This window comes from Gadus chalcogrammus, chromosome 3 (genome assembly GCF_026213295.1).
Source record: "Gadus chalcogrammus isolate NIFS_2021 chromosome 3, NIFS_Gcha_1.0, whole genome shotgun sequence".
Taxonomy (NCBI): Eukaryota; Metazoa; Chordata; class Actinopteri; order Gadiformes; family Gadidae; genus Gadus; species Gadus chalcogrammus.
The window spans coordinates 12,624,221-12,647,820 of record NC_079414.1 but is presented as its reverse complement, the minus strand read 5'-3'; the positions used below and the strand labels follow the sequence as shown (position 1 = coordinate 12,647,820).

General features: G+C 43.2%; 2 protein-coding genes across 2 annotated transcripts; one reads left to right on the top strand and one right to left on the bottom strand.

The window, feature by feature from the left end:
* Positions 1–331: 331 nt before the first annotated feature.
* LOC130379290 (von Willebrand factor A domain-containing protein 7-like) lies at positions 332–15,412 on the bottom strand. The gene is made up of 18 exons (XM_056586038.1): positions 15,312–15,412; positions 14,581–14,951; positions 11,347–11,548; positions 10,784–10,869; positions 10,336–10,429; positions 9,887–10,015; positions 9,448–9,634; positions 8,337–8,506; positions 8,042–8,154; positions 7,261–7,377; positions 6,883–7,086; positions 6,265–6,400; positions 4,392–4,544; positions 4,110–4,202; positions 3,373–3,482; positions 3,045–3,218; positions 2,340–2,651; positions 332–2,125 (listed from the first exon to the last, which is right to left on the bottom strand). Exons 2-18 carry the CDS (start codon positions 14,785–14,787, stop codon positions 1,655–1,657), a joined length of 2,958 nt encoding a protein of 985 aa, XP_056442013.1. The 5' UTR covers positions 14,788–14,951; positions 15,312–15,412; the 3' UTR covers positions 332–1,654.
* Positions 15,413–19,932: 4,520 nt separating this feature from the next.
* On the top strand, positions 19,933–22,027 carry LOC130380187 (C-reactive protein-like). The gene is made up of 5 exons (XM_056587377.1): positions 19,933–19,985; positions 20,347–20,401; positions 20,646–20,748; positions 21,065–21,359; positions 21,484–22,027. The coding sequence occupies exons 2-5, from the start codon at positions 20,347–20,349 to the stop codon at positions 21,751–21,753; spliced, it is 723 nt and encodes a 240-aa protein (XP_056443352.1). The 5' UTR covers positions 19,933–19,985; the 3' UTR covers positions 21,754–22,027.
* The last annotated feature ends 1,573 nt before the right edge of the window (positions 22,028–23,600 follow it).

Sequence of the window (23,600 nt, the reverse complement as noted above, 5' to 3'; positions counted from 1 at the left end):
ACAACCCTTGCTACAAAATAATTAAGAATACATTTAATTGCCATATCAAATGTAAGGATTTCGAAGAAGCCTTTCAAAATAGTTACAAATGGTGTCTTGACGTTATTAGGGATTCCTAAAAAAACGTGCACGTTGCAACATATTCATAGTTGCACACGATTGATTTAAGTTTTCAACACCACTTGTATCTTATAACGGGTAATAGTTTTGCCGGTTTTGTCTCTTGATAAGGTATGGAAAAATAAAGATGCCTTCACGCAATAACAGCTCGATTCTTGACAAAGTATGTTCAAGATTCCACACATTGCCAGCTGTTTTCATACAGACCATCATGGGGCAACACATTTAGGTGTCAATCATCCAGACAGGTAACGCCCGCCTTCAAATAGCGAATTTAGGCAAAAACCACAAGGTGGCAGTATATTGCTATCCTTACAAAACCAATTTAAAAATACCGTCAAATATTTCGGTTTGTTCTGCTCTTAAAATTACATTCTCATGGTCCGTTTTTACCCCATAATGTAGACCCACTGTAAAGTGTGTCGGCCAACAGTCTGAAGCTGAATAGCCTACTAATAAAAGCATCCACTCCTTTTGCATATTATGAAATAAAGAGAACCACGGTCAATTTATGTACATCACAGTACAAGCAATGTGCCAGGTGTTGCCTGGGCACTTTCCTGCTTTAAACCAACCATGCACACCAGCCGGTCAAGTGATGGCGGGCCAGCATGTACAAGAAGGAAGGATAGAATACAATTGCAGACAACTCAGAAAACTGAACAAAAAAGAGCCTTTAATAAAGATACGGGATCTCCATTTCATGAAAAGACAAAATAAAACCGTACAATTTAGAAACCAAGAGGAACAAGGGGCATGACAAAAACGAAGAACCAACAGAACAGGTGAAAGGGAGAGACTAATGGAGGAATGAGGTGTAGGTGGAAAGATTGCCAGGAAAAGCTCAGGTGAGGGAAATTAAGTGATTGCAGACGGGAGTGACAGGAACTGCGAAGCGAGATGGAACGTTAACATCTGATGGACAGGGGGAGAAAAAAACACTAACCATAATAAAGACAAAACATGACATTCCGAACAGTAAAACCTGTACAAAGTAGCCTACTTCATTGCATAAATTATACAGTAACTGGTGGTTATTGGTTTCTTATTATTATTGGTCATAATATAATGAGATAATTATAAACGTTGTTGCCTCTTGTTATATCATGGAACTATTATAATGTGGTTACCTCTGATCGGTGAGATTATAAAACGACTATTATAACTTCTTTGACTCTGATTAGTTATATTTTGAAACTATTATAATTTAGGTGTCTCTGAATGGTTATATGTAACTGATTTTAATTAGGCTGTCTCTGATTGGTTATATTATAATGGGATTATTATAAGGCGGTTATCCACGACAACCAGGGAGGAGATGACCTCCCTGAGTAAAGGGGAGGTCCATGGAAGGAGGGGTGAGGAGGAAAGAGGACATATTAGGATTAATAGAAAAAGTAGAGTCTAACATAAATGGCACATAGCAGAGGACAGAAGACTATGTTCAGTGAAGGGGTGATCAAACTTAATAGTATTTTCTTTAGATAAAATCCAGTAGGCCTACAGCCCCAAAAATGTAACCGTTTAACCCAATTCAAAGCGAGAGGAGGGAGACGGCGACACCAATCCACAGAAACGAAGACATAGTCAGAGGTGGACACCCGGTGGACGTCATAGGCCACCAGGTGGACGTTGTTTGAACTGCACTGGCAGTAGTGATGCCCGGCGGCGGCGCCAGCGTGGTGGGCTGTTCGATTTTCGCTTGTCCCCTGCAAGTGCCCACGTTCCCCGCCTGGTCCACAGCTACCAGCTCTACTGTTTGCGCACAGCAGGAGGCACTGAAGGTAACCATGGTGACGTTCTCTCCGGCCGCTCCAACCTGCTGGCTGGTGTTTAGCGTCCCGTTCCCCTGGCGGACGGAGACCGAGTCAATGCCGGTACCGTTTGCCCCATCTGTCAACTGGGCGGAGAACTGCCACTGGGCGGAGCTACAGAGGGCGGAGCTGGAGGGACATGCGTCTGATATGGAGATCATCTGACACACGGGCCCCGAGACATCCGTCACCTGCGGTCGGGGACAAATATTTTACATTTTTAATAATTAGATTTTAATCCTACGATTTGGAAGCTTGGGACAGAAATGGATGTTAGATAACGATAGTGATTTATGTGAAATAAATTATCCAACACTCAGACATTAGCCAAACCACGTATTGCCGAAATAAGAACAACTTTTGGCTTAGACGAATAGACATAAAAGCTGAAGGTTGAGGCGTTACCTTGGCAGCCAATGCGAGCCTCAGCACAGCGTAGTTGACGTCGGCGTCCTTAGCTGCTTCCACAGTCAGCGTCACGGCGCTCCCGCTCGCCGCGGTCCCTGGCACCATCAGCTCCACCGTGCCGTTGGCTGTTCCCCCGTCGCCCAGGGTTACGGTGGCAGGCGCCGTGCTGGTGTAACCTTGGTCGTTGCTGACGCGCACAGAGTACGTGCCGGTCGCGCTGGCGTTGACCACCCCGTCGGCGGTGGAGGAGACGGTGAAGGGGACTGAGATGGTGGAGCCCGGTTCTACTGAGGTGGCGTTGGCTTGGACCTTGAACCACACAAGTACACATTCAGGGTGAGCTGGTTCGGATGCCCGCTCACACTTGGGTTATTCCAAGCAACTGTTTGGCCACCACTACTAAACAATAATAATAATAATAATAATACGCTTATTTTATATGGAGCCTTTCTCACACCAAGGTGGCTTTACAGATTCATGGGAGCACACACGGAGCAAGACAGCACAGCAGGAAGTACAACAACACAAATAAAAAATAATAATAAATACAGAGGGTCTATGCAGTGGTGGAAGGGGAGAAGTGAACTACATTCGATGGGACAGTTTTTAGGTGTTAGCACATGAGTGTCTGGAGCTACTGAGGCTACACTGGAGGGGTGTGGTGGTGAGGTTGGGCTGGTCAGGAGGAGATGGAGTGCTCACCGAGACGGAGATGCTGGAAGTCTTGATCTGGGTGTTGGCCTGGCGTTGGAAGGTGCCGGGGGCTGACGTGGATCTTGAGGGGGTGCTGGCACTCTCTTCACCCCTCAGACGCACCGAAAACTCCCCCTCTGGCACGTTGGGGAAGGTGACCAGGTAGTTACTGTTGCCCAGCGCCTGTGGAGGGCAGGAACCAAAACACTTGACTGCATCCTCTAAAGCCAGAGGTGGAGGATTGATTGCATGGAGGTTCTATACACGAGTCAGGGTCGCTCGGTGGTTTGAAAAAGTGAGAGAAAAAAATGCGGGAAATTCAAATTCCGCATTTTACCCGAATTGATCCATTGACCTGGCGTGACCCTGAGCCTTCAACCAGAGTGACCTCAGTGAGCTTTGCGGCGTCACTTCCTGTCACTGTCACTAGTAGGCTAGCATTGCCTCCTGGAGGAGAAAAGAGAAAACGAGACTCAGCGGCTGGACACAAACTACAATGGAATTTAGATAGACAAAACATGCCACAACCAACCGGTTAGACTAACCAACAAGGCAGAAACACAGACCAGTTAGACCAACCAACCAGTCAGAAACACAGACAGATTAGAACAACCAACCAGTCAGAATTACAAACCAGTTAGACCAACCAGCAAGTCAGAAACAGAGACCAATAAGACCAACCAACCAGTCAGAAACACAAACCAGTTAGACAAACCAACCAGTCACAAATACAAACCAGTTAGACCAACCAGCCAGTCGGAAACACAAACCAATTAGACCAACCAGTCAGTCGGAAACACAGACCAATTAGACCAACCAGCCAGTCGGAAACACAAACCAGTGGTTAGACCAATCAACCAGTCAGAATCACAGACCAATTAGACAAACCAACCAGTCATAAATACAAACCAGTTAGACATACCAACCAGTCAGAAATACAAACCAGTTAGACAAACCAACCATTCAGAAGCACAGACCAGTTAGACCAACCAACCAGTTTGAACACAAACCAGTTAATTTCCTTGAAGGTTTGGTTCCCACGCTAGTGGAGGAGACATGTGAGCGGGGTTTCACCTGTGAGTGGGCGGCCCTCTTTCAGACTGTAGCCCCTGTGGCCTCCCTCATGCACCTCCATCAGGTTAAAGATGAAGTTCACTGAACTTTGACCTGGAACAGACCCAGCCCGACATAGCCCATTGCTTAAATAGTTGGACATCTGGATCGGAATGGCTTAAAATGGCTTGACCAATCAATGAAATGCTGAGTAGACAGGATGTATACCATTACACCCTAATGCTTCATTGATTGGTTGATAATCTATGGCTTGTGGGCCAATTGTGGGCTTGAAAATCTTACCAGTGACTTTGAGCGAGTAGGGATCATTGGAATTAACCGATATCTCCCATAATCCCGTCTGATTGTCAGTGTGGAGGCTGAAGCGTCTCAGGTTGCCCACGGTGGAGAAGGTTCCCAATGGGCCGCTGGGCTGGCTGGAGCCCTGGGAGGTACCTGCACAACAGGTACACACAGTATAGTACAGAGCCGGCAAAAGTGCTCCAGTACTCATGTGAGACTTAAGGCCCAATCCCATTTCTACCCCTTACCCCTCCCCCTTGTTTTGAAGGGGTAAGGGGAAGGCGTAAGGGGAAGGCGTAAGGGGTAGAAATGGGACAACTTTTGAAAAATAGCTTTCAAGTTTTTCTGGGCCTGCAGGGCTGCCAGTCCACCTGTAAATAAAGTTCCCTTCAATGGAACGCATCAGTGCCCGCCCCCCTTTTTGAACAGCTCTGGTTCCGGAAGTAAATATCCCCTCATCTTCTCGTCTTACTTTACAGAAAAGCGTTATATAAAGAGTTTAAAGCCTGATTTATCCCACTAATTATTCGTGAACATAAAACATTTGATTTTGAGCAAAATAAAAATTAAATAAACGGCCCTGGGTACAAGCCTGTGTACATTATTTATAACTCTTTCACTTATAACGAGTGAATGAACTACTTTTCCGACGACTTACAACCCAAGTGCGGTTCTTGCATCTTTGAACCTTAGCCGTTATTTAGTGTTTACATTGTTAAAGGTTGTATCAGCGATGTTGGGTGACGTCACTTCTGTCGGTATTTGAAGCGAGATCCCAAACAGAGTCAGCTCGCCCCTCCCTTCCGTGTTTCGTGCTTCCAGTAAAAACAATCATGATCATGAACCGCACAACACCCACCCCTTGTCGGTGATTGGTTGTTATACCACTGATTTTGTTGGAGCGGTTGGAGGTACCATTTGTCTTTGTGCACAATCTCGGAGCATATATAGGATGCGCACAGAGAGACCCAGTTTTTTGACAGCCTGCTTATTGGACGGGCAGCTAGCGGATCGTGAGGAAAGATCAGATGAATGTGATCATTTATGTTTCAGCGTAGAATTGCTGATACCATCTTTAATGAAAGTGTTTTAATATATTGACTGTGTGTATGTATATTGTTTCATATAGTGTTTATAGTGTTGGCGTTGACATGGTACAGTGCTTCGTTCCTGATTGCAATCACCACTTAGGTGTTAGGAGTGTTTTGGCTAAGACACGGTAGATGGGTTTTTAAGGTAATAATAACGTTACTAGTATTTAATACACATGAATTCAGTTACCCCTTCCAGTTATATATTCTTTCAACGTTATGTAGCCTATTCATAGCCTTTATCCTAGCCAAATAACTGTATAGCACTGCTATATCATATGTAGCACTTGCATATAGCAGACATGCCGAATAAAACATGTTTTTCTGGAAACCTTTATTTAACTTGTGGCTTCTACAGGAGCATATACCATTGTTTCACAATCTCTTGGCGCGTGGTAAATATACCTTGGAGGGTGACGAAATAATGGCTATTAATCAAAACCTCTATGCAGAATATGAATGTGATTTCCGTAACCACAATAAGATCTTTTCAGGTGTGTTGCATTGACGCTTAATCAGCAGACAATGGCATGCCTTTAACCTATAGAAGAAGGTAACATTTTTAATGTTGTCCTGCTTAAAGAAGAATGCATTGCTTATCTATAACTGCACTGTGTATTACTTAAAAAAAGGCGATGTCACTGATATTTTCAATGATACTGCCTATCCAAAGAAATGGGATCATTAACAAGCTGTTTATTTTTGTAACCAAAATATCCCATATCTCTGAATCTTCGCTCTGGGAATATTAAGTCAGTAATATTGAATGGAGTGAGTGGTACCTGAGGAGCTTGTGAGGTTAAAGGTGAGGGAAGCAGCTCCTGTGATATAGGCAGTTAGGTTTCTCATGGATCCGTCCACCTGGAAGCTGAAGGTGTCTGGCTTCCCTGGCTTCCTTATAGCCTGGATCAGCGTGACCTGCCATAGTGAGAACAACAGAACAGGTGTTCAGCTCAACACACTATTCATCAGGTCAACTACTGAATGGAGTACAGTTCAGTATGAAGTTCCGCACATAGCAGAAACCTTCATGTGTAGGCTTCATTGTGCGAGTGCTAGCTAAAGCCTACACATGCTGCAATGCAAGGTGTTCAAGCACCTTCTTCCAAGTGGTTTGAAACATGTTTAAATTGTTTGTACTGCAGGTTGTGCTGGTATTGCAGGTTGATAGGTAACTGAACTGCCAAAGGTTACAAGGTTGATGTCTTTCCAAAACCTTACTAGGTTACAAACATACAATTGATTTCTGTTAAAATCTCCTCTATTGTACATGTAGCTAGTTTGCCAAAATAGCAACCACTGCTTGGCAGGTTATGTTTATGCTGCAGTTTGTTTGGTTTCTGTTGGGTTAGCCCAGCCAAGTTGTGTTCGTGCCGCAGGTTTCTAGGTTACGATCGTACCACAGCGGGGGCTGAAGAGTCTTCTATGACGCTAGTGGCCAGGGTCAGGTCTGACTTGGTGACCTCTATGGCCTGTCCTCCAGAGGCCTGAGCCAACTCCCGGTACAGCTGGGCATCTAATTGACTCATGACCCGCAGAGTCCCTCCCTGAGCCTCACGGCGGCGCCGTCGACTGGCCGTTACATCTGTTAACATGAAGGTCACCTGGAAGTGGGAACAATATGAAAAAGTAGTTGGACAATCAACAGTGCTTTCCCCATGCAACCACAGATGAACCACCCCCAAAGAGACACAGATCAGACAGACGGACAGACAGACAGACAGACAGACAGACAGACAGACAGACAGACAGACAGACAGACAGACAGCCAGACTTACCACAGACTTGGAGCTCTCTATGAGGGCAGTGATGGCACCTTTTAGGTGTGCGTCTTTTGCAGGAGCGTCAGTGAAGACGAAGATCTCAGAGGAGGGAGGAGCTGCCGCCAGGGCCAGCTGTTCGCAGGGACGGGAAACACGGACCAATGAAAACATGTTAGAAGGTAGTTGGCATGCCTCACAGACCATCAGGTACTCAAGATGGAGAAGAAAGAAAAATATTAATGAAAGAACAATGAAGACGTCAAAAGACGCAACAAGGAACTTTTTTCAAACAGCTCCATCAAATTTTCGTCTCGCTACAGAGTTATTATTTTATGGGACACTGCCGAGACTCTAGTGACAGCATGAATGAACTGCTTTTACCTTTTTAGTCCTAAAAACTATTCAGTATTCAGTCAGTATTTGTTCCCATTATCAGTAGGAATGCACCAAGCTAACCTTTCATGGCTGATACTGCTTTCATAAACAGTGGGGGGTTTAAAACATAAGCACACTAGATTTATTGGTAGATGCCCTTTTCACGGCATCTACCAATACATTTGGACCGTGTACATGGGAGGCTGATATTTCAACTAACAATTGCAAACCTGACAGTTAGATATTTGTCTTAATAATATCTCTAATGGATTGGGTGTGTCCACACGAGAATGTTTTTTTTTGCACCCAAATGTCTGCAGTCTATCTATATGCTTCCACGTATCCTGAATCGTATTGATTTTATGAATATATGAATTTATGGAACATATATATATGTATCTATATAATATACGAGTCCCACCTGCAGTCCGGAAAGGCAGAGTTCTGGTATATCTCCTCCTCCAGATGCTGTCAGCCGGTTGATGTTTGCTTTGAACACATCTGCATCTGTTGTGATGAGCAACGGGCCAAAACCTGGACATCACAAAGGTGAATGAATATTGGTTTCATGGTTAAGGTTGGTTGAAATTGGTCATACAGCCAGCCAGCCAGACAGACAACCAGACAGTGAGACAGGCAGACAGACAGTGAGACAGGCAGACGGACAGATTGTCAGGTAGCCCGGCAGACCAACACCCAGGCAGCCAGACAGAGACCTGGATCGTTGAAGGGGACCAGGATGTAGGCTGAGGGTTCCTCCTGTGTTCCTCTCTTGCTGTCTATGATGGAGAAGGACACACGCTTGGCCTCGGCGATGTCATCCCTCATGCTGCCTGTGGTGTCGATGACGAAGCACAGCACAGAAGACTGGGAGAGGCCCATCAACCTGGGCCAGAGCAGAGCAGGGGAGCACGGATGTAGAACACAGCCACCTCAAGGGTTCGGATCACCCCCAATTCAGAACAAAACCACTGGGTTAGTGGAAAGCGTCGCGCAATTTCACACGTCCATTTCAAACCAGCTCCGTCTTCGCTCGCTTCAGACAGCTGTCCGATCGAGCCAAAGTGAACTGAAACGTGTCCTAACATGGCTGCCTGAAGTGTCAGCCGCAACGCTCCTGGTGCTGGATACTATTAGATCCAATTTAACCACTATTCACTACCAGCCTCAAGGCTTGTCGAAGGCTGGGGAAGTCTTTTTGTACGGCACCTGCCGCAATACAGACACCATGTAGAGCGCTTTACAGTAGGCAGGAATCACATTTAAGGAAAAGCATTTAAAGAGATTTAAGGGACAATCATTAAAAGACATTCCTTTACAAGAGAAACGTACAATTATAAGATTAATTTATTTATTAAGTATAAGAAGTTATATAAATAACAAAAAATGGATCAAAGTTTGAGCACTAGTTTGAAGTATATCGTATTGAGGCAGACCGCAATGTTCTGAATACTTTTTACGTAAGGGTGTGCTCCAGTATCTGGAGACTCCCTTAAAAACATTACATGGAAATTGAACCTTGCAAACCTATTAGATAGATTATCAGATTATTAGTGCTATTTAAATAACTTGCAGACTACATACGCTATTACATTTATTGTATATAATGTATATACAATAGCAGAAGCTTTTGTCCAAAGCGATTTACAGTAAATGCATTCAACAATGAAGACATACCTCAAAAAGTGCAAGAATAGTTTCGGTGCATAAAATAAACCAAATAAGCTCAGTGCTACATTATAGAAACCAGAGCTAGAGGCCGATAGAGAGATAAATTGCTCGCATTTTTTCAATTGTATTTAGCTGCTAGCGTTCCCCACGCCTTACCGCAGGAAGTTCTTGTCCCCCACCGCCAATCGGATGTCCTCCAGCAGCTCTATGGTGGCGTTGACGGCCAGGGCGGCGGCCTGGTGGTGCAGGGCCCCGTGGGGGGATCCGGGGTCATCCTTGCTGATCCCGCCCACCGGGTCCCGCAGGCTGGTCTTGTCGAACGCCCCACCATGGCTGCACTTACCTGGTGGGGAAACGTGGGGTTGATCAGACATGATCTGCTGGGATCGGTCTGATTGGCTCAAAATGGGTTCTGCATGGTGATGCCATGGGTGGTGATGCTCTACCCAGGTGTGCCAGGCGTCGGCCTCTCATGAGGTTCTATTGGGTCTTCCGCCTGACCGTAAGTGGCATTTGAGAGGGTCAAGCGTGGGTTGGGTGTTGACGCCATGAAAGGGTAAGTCCTAAATGACCTAACAGTCTAGTGGGTGGGCACCTGCTGGCTTGGCTGAGGAGAACAGGTTGAAGTAGCCAGATGTGAGGAGTCCCTGTTGCAGAACGTCTGGCAGGATGTTGTCGGTGCAGTCCCCGTCGATGCAGCTCCGACAGGTCGGGACACTCGAGCCTAGAGTGAGTTTAGGAGAACACTACAACTTTGAATGGTGCTGAACCAAAGACACATTCCTCTTTTAAGAGTCAAACTGCTCAAGTCTGGGTATCATTGGAATACAGGATAACAACTATTTGTAAAGCCTTTTGTACCTGTAGTGTATTGCAGTCTTATAACGCGTTGGTTGGTGGAATACCATTTGGCTTGTTTTGCCATGTTTAACACTTACTATCCTCCTATGTATTTGTTCACCCAGTTTGTTTTGGCCCACGAAGACTTTGTGTAAACGTGATGCTTCTTCAAACCCTAGTTGTGGGGCCAGGAGGGCTGCCTACCTGCCAGGTTTTCCAGCTGTTGGTCTGGCCTGATGAGGGTGCTGTACGGGGCTTTGTTCCCCAGCTCTACCCAGTTACTGTGGCTGTAGAAGTCCTGGGAGAAGAAATAAAGATTACAGCGGGGCTCTACCAGCAAAACATGCTCACCATACTTCGAGTCATCATCCCATCCTATCCCAACAATCATTCCTCCCCCCTTCCCTCCATCTCTCCACCCTCCATGCATCCATCCAACCCCCCCACTATGCCACCATCTTACCAACCCCATCAATCCAGCCACCCCACCACCTACCACCAACTTACCAAACCCATCCATCCATCCACCCACCCCTCCACCTACCATCATCTGACCAACCCCATCCATCCACCCCTCCCTCCATCCATCAACCCCTCAACCTACCCCTCCCTCCGCCCACTGGCCCACTGGCACTGGCTCCCTCTAGCCCACCTGAAGTGTGTGACAGACGAATCCCAGGTTGAGCCTTCCAGCCACAAAGTTCTCCAGCTTCACGCTGGCCTTCACCGCAGACACGCCTATAAGCAGAAATGAACCGCTAGACCCGTTCCTACCACCCTTTGCATTGATGTTCTGTTGTGATTATTCCTTCAAACCAGTTGTAGGGATTTATTCGTAGTGTCTTGTAATGGCAGGAATTAATATGAATGAAATGACTCTTAATGGAATCAGCGCAGTGGTTCGGTTAGTACAGAAAATCACGCTTCTCAGAAGTTTCCCACAGTTAGCTGGTCTGACATTTGTCAGGAGCAGTGACGTTAAATTCGGGCTCATGGGTAGTGTAGTAGATATCACGGACACAAGTAGAAGTTATATTATGAAGCACAGATTCTCAGTAGTTAAGGTAAACATTAACACTAAATGGTTTAAGGGAGAAAAATTCTCCCCTCAACAGTTATTCTAATGGGTTGAATATGGGGGCAATCTGGAAGGAACCAAATGGCACACAGATTATTCTGACACAATCCTGTAGCCCATACTTCCTGCCCCTATACCTGCTGTTATGACATCACGTCCTCCCTGGAACTCCTCGTCGTCGAAGTGGACCCTTTCGTCCAGCGCCAGCGCCACGTCTATTGCGGCATTGCTCAGGTATATGTTGGTGATGGCCGTCTGGAACATGACGGTCGAGAGGAGCGTGGATCCGCTCGTGGAGCACGCCCGCTGCACCTCGGAGCTCGTCAAGCTGTCGTCTATCTGAGGAGCGGAAAAATAGAGACTCAGGAGGGGAAAAACTACAAACTGAGGAGCGGGGAAACTACTAACTGAGGAGCGGGAAAACTACAAACTGAGGAGCGGGAAAACTACAAACTGAGGAGCGGGAAAACTACAAACTGAGGAGCGTTAAAACTACAAACTGAGGAGCGGGTAAACTACAAACTGAGGAGCGGTAAACTACAAACTGAGGAGCGGTAAACTACAAACTGAGGAGCGGGAAAACTACAAACTGAGGAGCGGGTAAACTACAAGCTGAGGAGCGGGTAAACTACAAACTGAGGAGTGGGTAAACTACACACTGAGGAGGGGCAGAAGCAGAACTACAAACTCAGGAGCGGGTAAACTACAAACTGGGGAGCGGGTCAACTATAAACTGAGGAGCGGGTAAACTACTAACTGAGGGGCGGGAAAATAACAAACTGGAGATCCGATCAACTAAAAACTGAGAACAGAGAGCTACAAAGTACAAAGTAAACTAGGGGAGTAGAGGACTACAAATAAAAAATAGATAAAAGTAATGATGGGAACTGCAGATCAAGAAAACCCTAAGAGTCAGGGCTCTATACATATATTTAGTCATTGCTAAGATAAAACCCCATTGATCATTTCACAATCTGGAAAAAGTAATGCACGCTTTCATCACATCACGGCTGGATAACTGCAACTCCCTTTACCCAGGACTCCCTCAATCACTCCTCTTGTGCCTTCAGATGGTCCAGAACTCTGCAGCAAGGCTGCTGACTGGATCCAGAAAGTGGGATCATATTACCCCCATCCTAGCATCCCTCCACTGGTTGCCATCCAGCACAGAATTCATTTTAAAACCCTACTTAAATGACCTGGCCCCGCCCTACATTAAAGAGCTCATCCACCACCAATCAGCTCCCAGGTCCCTTAGATCATGTAGCATTGGTCTCCTGTACGTTCCACGCGCTAGATTAAAACAGAGAGGTGACAGAGCTTTTGCTCTGGCTGCCCCCCGCCTTTGGAATGACCTATCGGCGCCTTAAATTAGAGACGCTCCTTCCGTAACCATCATTAAAGGCCCACTATGCAACTTTTTTAGCCAAAATTACATTAATTATGCTGGTCGAGAGTTATTCTGATGGTTCTGCAACCATTTCTGGGTCGTTTGGTGGGTGTGTCATTGCCCCATGTGTGTCACCTCTCCAAGGAAAAAGCGCATATGCAACTTGCTCTGTTCGGACCGACACAATCCGGATGTAACGCAGCGGAAGTATCCAATCGCGCCTCGAAAATGTAGTCAGATTGTAGTTTCGAAAATGCTTTACGGCACAGACACACACCCAAACATGGCACCGGCTAGATATAAACAGCCAGTTGCGAGGCAATTGTTGCATTCATCATGGATCAATCGACTGATAAGGGACCCAAGAGGCGACTGTGGTCCAGAACAAAAGAAGAATGGACCAGAAAAGAGATCAGACACGAGTGAAAGGGGAACTATGCAACTTTTTTGGCTTGATTTACCTTAATATAACAGGCTAAGAGTCATTGCGATGGTTCTATTATACATTTTTGTTCAATTGTTCGTTGTTTCGACTCCCCCTTGCGCATCTTGGCGGAGAAAATAAATATGTTTCTGCCGGCGACCCGCCGCCCACTCTCGCGGGAGTCTCTCGGGTCTCGCGAAGTAATGAATTGCTTTACGGCACAGACCCCCAAACACGGAACCGGCTCGATATAAACACAAGTAACTAAGGGATTGTTACATTCATCATAGATCAGCCGACTAAAAAGAGACAGAGAAACCCAATGTCGGAGGAACAGAAGAAGAGAAAAGGGAGACTGACCGACAGAGAGGCCAGACACGAGTAAACGTTGGGCAAGCTTTTCAGGAATAGCGTGAACTGAAAGAAAAAGAAGACTGCAAATCAGACGCCGACTTGGCCGTGTTGCTTTTGAAATTGAAAGTACCCTTGGGTGAACTTTGTCTTCGTGGTATTCTTGATGTTGATAGTCTCTGTACAAATGTGTTTGCTCAACCATTTTGTTGTGAGCCCTGTAAAAATTGTTTTCTCGACCGTTTTGTTGTGAGCCCTGTATGTTTCTAGCTTGCTTGGTTGCAACCATATAAACACCTTTGTTTCCATGGGTGTTTTGCTGTTCGTCTGTCTCGTCCCCCAGACACAGACTGAATCCCCGAATCCCCTGTTTATTTAGATTATTATGTTGGCCAACACTCTTACACTGATTGTTCTGTTCAACCTAAGATAAAACAATTATAATCTAGGATATAAATTCTCCCCGTCAACTATAATAAAGGATGTATTTATGTTTATTGCAATACAAATACACCATTTTAAAAATGTATAACCTTGCCTACACTTTATGAACATTTATTTCGGACATGGCTCCACGCATTCGCCGGCTTCTTTGAAAACAAATGCACATGGCTCGCGTAGAAGTGCATGGGGAAGGGTCGTCAACGAGTTGTTACGACAGTGTTGTAAAATATCTACTACGATGCTGTAGGGGGCGCTGTGTAGAGAAATGTGCGTGCCAAAACCAAGAAAACAGCGAAGAAATGCCCGAAGTTGCATAGTGGGCCTTTAAATCTAGGCTCAAAACACACCTCTTCTCCCTGGCCTTTCCTCCTCTTTTATGATATGTTGTTATTTTTAAGTTTTTCATGTACTCGCTATGTGTGTGGTATGTGTTCTTTTATATGCCTCTTTGCACCATATACGCCACTTTGGCCAGTGAAAGCTGCTTTTAAGTGTGCCTTATAAATATTTTTTGCTTACTTCCTATATATTATGATTTAATATGAATATAAAAACGATAAATGGAAATCAGTTCAGAAATGGAAACCTAAAATTGTTTTTAACTCTGAAAAACTGCAGCTCCCCTGTTTCCTTGTATTTGTTTAAAGGCCAGTCTTTCTCTATATGGCGGGAACAGGTGGAAGCATTCAATGCGGCGTCTGTACTGTATGTACTGTATATATGTCTATGGTGAGGACCCTCGGCTCCCATAAGAATACCCACCGTCAGGCTGAAGTCTCGGCCCTCTGCGGAGGCCAACGCCCGGCACACCTCGGCTGACTTGTAGAGCAACGCCCTCTGTGTGATCTCAAGGTGAGTGGAGGAATCTCCCACCAAAGAGAAGAGAGGCTGGAAGCAGAGCGCTGAGGACCACAGGAAGGAGAAGAACACCAGGGGGGGAATAAGGGAGCATGTGTGTGTGGAGGTCATGATGAAGGAGGAGGAGGTGGGCTGGAGACGGAGAGAGCCCTGAGTGGAAGATACACAGTGTCCCGTTCGGGGGATTTCCGAAACTATCCAGGCGGGAGATCCGTTGGCCTTTCGGGATCTGAACGGCTGTGTTAACCAGGCGCAACGAGCTAGAGTGGCTACACCTGCGGAGAGAGAGACAGTCAGAGAGAAACATAACACAGACCAATACTTTTACAATAAGATGGAAACTGTAAAAACGAATAAATGAAATATATCAATATATATATATTTATTAATTGATTAGAAAATATAATACATTTTATAATCTTGTATATTCTTAGCAAACAGGTATATATGTTACAGAACATAACTGAATAATCCTAATTGTGTGATTATTTTATGTAAATGAACTCACCTAATACATTAATAAAAAAATTCTGACATTGTTGTGTCCAATGGTTCATACGACCAGTACCACAGCATTATTCATGGTAAGGAAGCCTAATGCTGAAGTGAGTTGCTGAGCGATCAACTAAACTTACCTTGAAGTTCTTCTTCTGTGGTGCTGATTTGGTCCTGTCACCGTAATGTATTTTAAGTGTCCGAGGAACGGACCAACCCAGACCTGTCCGTTCAAGAGGTGTACGAGGGACAGACTGGCCTCAGGTGAGTTTGTGTGTACAGTTTTGAGAAAGAGAGAGAGAGAGAGAGAGAGAGAGAGAGAGAGAGAGAGAGAGAGAGAGAGAGAGAGAGAGAGAGAGAGAGAGAGAGAGAGAGAGAGAGAGAGAGAGAGATAAAGAGAGTATGTGGAAGACAATGAGGTGCGTGTTTGCTTTCTGAGTGTGGGTCATGGTTGACAACCAGCCCCACGTCACAACCATTTCCAGCCCTTAGTGATTTTTTCATTTACCTATGTGTTTTTTAAATAAATGGTATTTAAATATTAACAATTGTGTTATTTTTGTGCTTTTTATAAATATAAATCAATATCAATATCTGATAATTTTAAAATATCCATAACTTTGGCTTGATATGTAAACGTTTTGTTAATGATGTTAATCGTCGATAATAATGTCCTTATTTCTACAAAAAGCTGTTTGATTATCATTTTGTTTTATGGAGCTGTCAACCACTATTGAGAACAATAGGTGTAAGTGGTAGTATCTGATTATTTTAACTGGTTGGAACTAGCCAGCTTTGCTGGGGGGGGCATTGTGAGGTCCGTGGGGAACATGGAGGGGACCACGAGAGAGAGAGAGAGAGAGAGAGAGAGAGAGAGAGAGAGAGAGAGAGAGAGAGAGAGAGAGAGAGAGAGAGAGAGAGAGAGAGAGAGAGAGAGAGAGAGAGAGAGAGAGAGAGAGAGAGAGAGAGAGAGAGAGAGAGAGAGAGATATGAAGGACTGCTGGGATGACTCGCTAAACCACACACACACACGTGTTGTGCAACCAGCTGAATTTGCAATATAATTACAGTGAGGCAATTAAATCCTTTCTGATTCAGATTCTGAGACACGTGCGAATGAGAGAGAAGATTTGGAGAAGCTTTACAAAAAAGAAAATGCTATGTGAAGCAATGAATCAAAACAACCATGGCATTTTGTAATGCTAACTAGCAAGCTCACTGAAACACTAACAATGGGGAAGTGACTTACTGCAAACAGAGAAATATCTGATCAGGGCAAATTACATCCCCCCCCCCCCCCCCCTGTCTTCATTACTAAGACCACAAGAAAACAATCATTCTATTTAGTTATAACACTTTAATAATAGCTTAAACAATGAAACGTTTTTGGCTTTGTAGTTTAGGGACAAAGGTTAGCTATTTGTTTGCTCTTTTCTTCTATTTATGGAGACGTCGGATATGGAGGGAAGTTTGAATATTTGGGGTGCCATTGCCCAACCGTGCGCATGCCTTTCGGCATCCATCAGTTGGATGGAATGACATCTAAGATAAGATAAGACTTTATTGGAATATATTAAATTGACTGATAATAAAATGCTCATCAACCGCAGCTAGTACATATGTATCACCTTTGTACAACGTGAATTGTCACACACAAAAACACACACAAAAACATGCACACAAACACACACAGAAACGCACGTACGAACACACACAAAAACACACAAAATGTTTCACCCGTGAGAAGCATTCCATGTGTGAATCAAAGTGTGCACACCCTGGTGTGTCAAGAGGACCCCGCCCCACTGTCACTAATATGAGCCCTCAGACAATTCCATGAGTACTCAGATGCTTGACTATTTATAATTCATATTATTGGTCCCTTTTATCCAAAGTGACCAACAATGAACTCAGATGCATGTCATTAAGGAGCAGGCAGAGGCTAAGAGACATGTCATTAAGGAGCAGAGGCTAAGAGACATGTCATTAAGGAGAAGGTAGGGAATAGGGGACATGGAGACAAGGAGCAACACATACACACACATCACAAACACACACACAGACACAGACACACACCCGCACACGCACGCATGCACGCACGCACCACACACACACACAGGAAATGGAAGAGTCAGCCATCTTATTTGGTAACGTATGAGTTAAAGAATAGACTGAGAGAGAGAGTTAGAGAAGAATAGATTTAACCCTAGAGGTAGAGTGACTGGCATAGTTTTTCTCTTACAGTTGGCACTCTGTCAACAGCGTTTATTGACATTTTGAAGTAGAGAATTGTTCACTATTTTATCGTCCCCATTGTTCACTGGCTGTGGAAACATGTGGTCAACCCTTTCCAGCTGAGATAATGGAAACCTTAAATCTGGTATATCTGGTTCAGCTAGGTTAAGGAAGACTAAACATCAGGTGTACCCAGCAGTGGAGCCTTTTCAGGCATGCTACGGGTAAGATAAGGGAGACTTAAGATCAGGGGTATTCTGTCGTATAGTATACTGCAAATGCTAGGGCTAGATTAATACATACATTTATTTAAAACAAAAACTTGAAGATTTCCACTTTAGGTAGGTTTTGACAAAGAAAGATCTACCTAGTTACATTTAAAATGTCATTAGTGGATAAGAATACATTTGAGTCTCCCTCAGAAATAAATGTGTGGAAAAAGACTACAGGCAAGAGGAGAATTATCTCTACGTCTGTACACTGCACACAAAATGAAATAAAAACACCTGTTGTCAAGCTGATTCGATTTAGCCTCAAAGAGGTTTGTTTTGGGAAAATCAAGACAAATTCATAACATTTAGCATTCGCTTTTAGAATGTGTGAAAAGGCTTTGCTAAAAGTAACTTTCAAAAGTAAAAAGTATAGCAGATTTCACAGATTCTAATTCTGATTTGAATCCATAGTCTAATACATTCTTTATATATTGGATCCACGCTGGGATCTCGTTGACATATTGCCATGGTTATTTTGTATCAAGCGATCAAACCAACAATTCTCAACAATTCAACAAATCACATGTGTTGCGTACGCCCCTGTCAACTATCAGTCTTAACATTCCCTGGTTCTGAGTGATGAACGCACACATGAACACCTTTTGTCCCTGTATGCACCACCATTTATCTCTGTAGGCATCACCTTTTTCTCTGTAGGCATGATGACAATTGAGACCTGTTCTGTACAATGCGGCTACTGTTTAGGGTTCTTCTGTGTCTTTTACACAGAGGGAGGACTGGTTTCATCACGTCTTCCTTCACTTAAAGCACTATATCAGGTAGACATGACCCTAACAACAAGTGGACATAACCATAAAATCAAGTAAACATGATAAAAGTGGAAGTAGACATGACCCTAGCAACAACAATGTTGCTTTATTGCTTATCGGAAATCACGCTGTATGTTTACAGTCCCATTCAGGTCCATAATGTGTAATTATTTTATTGACTATTTTATTGAAATCACAACAAACAATTGCGTTTGGTGTACCTTTTAACTTTTCTTTTTATATGCTTTTACATTGAAATATATATAACTATTATATGAACATATTATATGCTGTAAAAGTATATAAAAATGAATGTTGATATATGTTTGCATATCTATAATTTTTTTCATAGCGATGTTTCTCAATAAGTGGGGTTGAAAAGGGAACTGACTTTTTCCTGAATGAACCAATAATGTCGAAACTGTGATGATGTTTTTAAAGCTCTTTAGTTTTACCACTTGGATGTTATTCCTTATCTTAAGGAGGGATGAAGAAAAATTATTGTCATTAAATACAATTAACTGATTTTGTAATTCTACAACTGGAATAAAAAGCATTATAAGACATGAGGCCGCACAAATCCAAACAGAAAGTCTTTCAAAGGTTCCTATACATTCAAAGGGGCGGAAAGTATAGGGAAACTGAACAGAAATCAGCATCAAAAAGAAAGTTGACCCCAAAAACCAAGAGGTTAGAGAAATTATACGCTTCAGCTGGATTTCTGGATAAGGGTTACTCTGTGATTGACAAAAACGGCGTCCATGTCTAATAAAGAGGAAGATGCCAATTGTTTTTATAATGTAACTTTAAGATACATTTTGGACATATTTGTTGAGTTGATAATTATGAATATGTTTTTAAATATTTGTATAAATTGATTCCAGATGAATAGCTGAATGCAAGGTTTTGATGAATTAATCATCTTTTTAAAATATTATTTGAAACATATAATTTGTGTTTAAAGCAAGGGCCGACACTTATGCAACTGTGTGTCCCAAATTACCAAACATGCTGTCCCAAATTACTAAGTGAACACTAGGGCTGTCGAGTTCTGGTCGGTTGATCAGTTGGTTGGTCGATATGCACTTGTTTGATCAAATCCTCATTGGTCGGACAATCGCTGGTGTAACTTTAAAGAAAAAAGCGCAAAATCCATTATTTTTGTGGACAGGAGGGACAAATGCAGACTGATGTACAACATTTTTCAGTGATATGCTATATTATCATATAAATAACATAAATTAGGAATAATATAAAAAATATTCATTGTTTTAATAATAATATGGTTTGAAAGACTCCCCCAACTTAATGGAGACTGCTAGTCATTGCTGACATTTAACATACGCTGCAAACTAACATACAGCATTTCAAATAAGTATGAAAACCATTCGTAAAAAAGTGCTGACAAATGTTATTGAGTTGCACAAGAAAAGAAAAAACACAAGCCACGGTAGGAGAACCTGGAAGTGAAATTAAAAGCTTCAACTTTTTCCTCCACTCTCTGACACAACTTCCTGACCCTGGCAGAGAACACAAGGTAGGTTATAACACAATAGTCATTACTTTAAACAAAGGGATTTAAAATAAGGAGATTGTTTTGGTCACACTTTACAATAAGGCTACATTAATTAACCATTAATTAACGTTAGTTAATACAGTAAATCACATATTGTACCGCATTAGCGTAGGTATGAGGAAGGTAGTTGGTACATTATTGGTCGAATATTAGATAATGTGCATTAACTAATGTTAATTAATAGTTATTGAATATTGTTGAAAGTCTGTGAGGCTCTGAAAAGTATTGTATGAACTACTTCTGTATTGACTTGGATATAATACAACAATTATATTGTCCAATTTCCAAAATAAAGTTTAATTTGTGTGTTTATTTGTACCAGATGAAGTCTCTACTAATAGTGGTGGTTCTGACCGTATGCGAAGCAGCCCCTGAAGGTGAGCTCATCTCAGTAGTGGTTGCTTTCTGCCATTAACCTCACTGCCGTACAACAGGTGGAAAGTTATGGACAGTTAGTGTGTTGCACTTAGTTGGGTGAATTTTGGGTTCACCATAAAAACACTACTCATCTAGGTGAATTAAATCCAGTGCACTAACTACATGTGGAACAAACACACATTTGGGTAAGTTTTGTTAAATAGTATCATCATTCATAACTAGATCATTTGCTTGTCTTTTCAGATCTCACAGGAAAAACCTTCAGCTTTTCAAAGGAAACCAAAACGGACTATGTGAAGCTGATCCCAACAAGCGAGATGTTGACAGCCATCACAGTCTGTCTCAGGTAGTACGGTGGCACTTATCTAATAATAGTTATGAAAGTAATGCCATTTTATATATTATTTGTTCCACTTTATATTGACATTGCAACACGTCACGTCAAGTTTCAGTTTGCTAAAAAAAGAGAACCTCTCATCCAAACCACTTCCCACTTGACGCTACGCTCCCTTTAGTCGTCAGAAATCCACCCGCCATGCGGGAAGGCGATCGAATGGTTGATTGTTGAGGAAACCGAAGGACAGACATACGTACAAAGGCTCCTTCTATTTGAGTTAGATACTGGCTACTGGCTAACAGGTCTTGTTTGCTCTTCTCTAAAGGTCCTTCACAGACCTCAAAAGAGGCCACGGCCTCTTCTCCATGTCCTCTACCTCCTTGTACAATGCCTTCCTGATTTTTAAGGATGAAACAGCAAATCAGTTCCAGCTGTTTGTCAAGGATTCTTCCGCGTCCTTTTTCGAGCAGGAATACAAGCTGAACACCTGGCACTCTATCTGTGCCACCTGGGATGGAAATACTGGGGTGGTGCAGCTTTGGCTGGATGGAAGACCTAGTGCCAGAAAATACTGTACTGATGGAACCTTAACATCAAACAGTTTGATCATGATAGGACAGGTAGCATTATAAATTAATACCTATTGTACTATATATCAATAAATGTGATGATATATATATGTGTTTTCTTTTATCTTTTAGAAAATGATACATTAAATGGTTCTTCGTAAACCTTTCCCTACAGGAGCAGGATTCCCACGGTGGCCGATTTGACATTAAGCAGAGCTTCGTCGGCATGATGACGGATGTCCACATGTGGAACTTTGTCCTCTCTCCCTGTGAGATCCAGCGCTATGTAGAGGACCTTAACTACTCCCCAGGCAACGTGATTAACTGGAAAGCCCTAAATTATGCGATTGTAGGGAAAATACTTGTGACTGACAAAAACGACGTGTGTCCATGTCTTGCAAAGAGGAAGATGACAAATATATTAAATCAGTCCTGCCAGGCTTGATGGATATCCGCTGAACGTGTTGTGAATCATTGTCAAATGTATTTTCAATTACATTGTAATGAAATGAATAAACCGTTTGATGACTGTCTTCTCTCCTCTTCTTCTCTTACTTCCATGTGTGTAAAGGCCTTTCTTTCAACGATAATCCTCAGAGAATGTCAGAATGGGAACACGGTGTAATAATGTGTGCAGCCAATATTCCTTAGCGCTAGGTGGGTGCTCAAAATTGTCATCCAGGCCACTGCTCGGTTTTCCTCATCTGCAAAAGTGCCATAGCTTCTACCTGCTATGGCACTACCTCCCTTAATGACATGTCCCCTAGTCCCTATTCCTTATGACATCACCTATGTATGATGTCTTTCTCCTATGCGTGATGTCTTTCTTTTGCCTCTCTATGATGACATAATTGATAAGGGGAGGGATAAATGGAGGACCCCTTCAGCACTCCCAACATGCTGTGTTTCATGGTATGGACAACTTTTTCCCCAGAGTATTTTTCTTTTCGTTTACATGGATAAAATCTTCAACTTCTCACCAAGTTCTGCAGCATCTCCTCGACCACCAGCTTTACATTAAGGATGAGAAGTGTGAATTCCACGCTCCCACTGTCCCTTTTATGGGGTTTATAGGCGTTTTCCGTGTTCTGCAAATTATTCGACACTTTTTTCCGAAATGCATGCCCTTGCCTCCTGTAAGGTCAAGTTCCAATGGTCTCCCAAGGCTGAGAGGAAATATGACGTGGGGAACAGGGAGCTGTCGACTGTCAAGTTGGCCCTGGAGGAGTGGCGCCACTGGTTGGAGGAAACCAAGAGTTCATTCTTGGTTTGGATTGATCAGTTTTTTTATTATAGTATTATCTACTCTTCCTTACCATCCTGGTTTGAAGAACATCAAGCCTGATGCTCTGTCTCGCCTGTTTGACCCTAGTTCTGCTCCAATATCCTGCCCTATTCCTGCACTGTAAAAACGAAAACTTAAAATTGTTGGTCTCATTATGATTTCTGAGTAAAATGAATATAAAACATTAAGTATTCACGTCAACTGTGCAATGCAATTTAGTCCAACCAACAATGTTGAGTTTTGGGTCAAGAGTTGGGCTCACTGTAGTATCTTTGTTAGCAAGACACACAGGTTTAAGTCAGACTCTGTCTGAAGCTGGGCCAACTACGGTGCATATGCGCATTTCGACACTTTGGAAAATACGGGGTTTCCTAACGGAATTTTCAGATGGTAAATAGTGTGGCGACTCTTACCCCCCGGGGAGTCTGGGTATTCGTGATGCCGGTTGGGAAAAAGGGGTTTATTGCCTTTTGTCAATTTGTTTCTGTTAGGTTAACTGGTGGGGTTAACGGGTTTGGGGTCTTTATTGTTTGTGTGTTGTTTATTGTGTGTAGTGTTGCCACCACCGTTACCGAGACTTGCATGTCCATTAGTTGGCTGTGCGGTGCGCTGTGTGTTGTGGGTGTGTGTTAAATAAAGGCAGCTCTCGGGATCATGCGGTGTATGAGGCACGAGAGTTGCGTCACCGTTTAACCTGGGCTTCCGTCTCGTGCAGAACAAGTTTGACCATAATGTCAAACTTGTTCTGCACTTTGGTTTGCTGCATTTAGACAGCGATTCTCTGCTGCTGAACTAGCTACATGTTGCTTGTTCTATTGCTGTCTCGCATTCAGAAATGTAAAATGGAAGTTTCCAATTATTCATTTTAATAAAGTGAACTTAAAACTTGTTTTGCATACTTTGAAATTTTTTTCTTTTTTTTTTTTTTCTTAATTTGAAATATTAAGTTAACAACCCTGACTTACTTTTTTTAGTTTTGTAAAATATAAAAATCTTAGTTGGCATAA

Bases quoted from the DNA above. Each gene is read 5' to 3' on its own strand.
- LOC130380187 (XM_056587377.1), top strand. From the start codon at position 20,347: ATGAAGTCTCTACTAATAGTGGTGGTTCTGACCGTATGCGAAGCAGCC. The intron at 20,402-20,645 runs GTGAGCTCATCT...TTGTCTTTTCAG, and splicing joins ATGCGAAGCAGCCCCTGAAG to ATCTCACAGGAAAAACCTTC. The intron at 21,360-21,483 runs GTAGCATTATAA...CTTTCCCTACAG, and splicing joins GTTTGATCATGATAGGACAG to GAGCAGGATTCCCACGGTGG.
- LOC130379290 (XM_056586038.1), bottom strand. From the start codon at position 14,787: ATGACCTCCACACACACATGCTCCCTTATTCCCCCCCTGGTGTTCTTC. The intron at 4,545-6,264 runs GTACCACTCACT...CCTGTTGTGCAG, and splicing joins TAACCTCACAAGCTCCTCAG to GTACCTCCCAGGGCTCCAGC. The intron at 2,126-2,339 runs GTAACGCCTCAA...CCCCGACCGCAG, and splicing joins GGCTCGCATTGGCTGCCAAG to GTGACGGATGTCTCGGGGCC.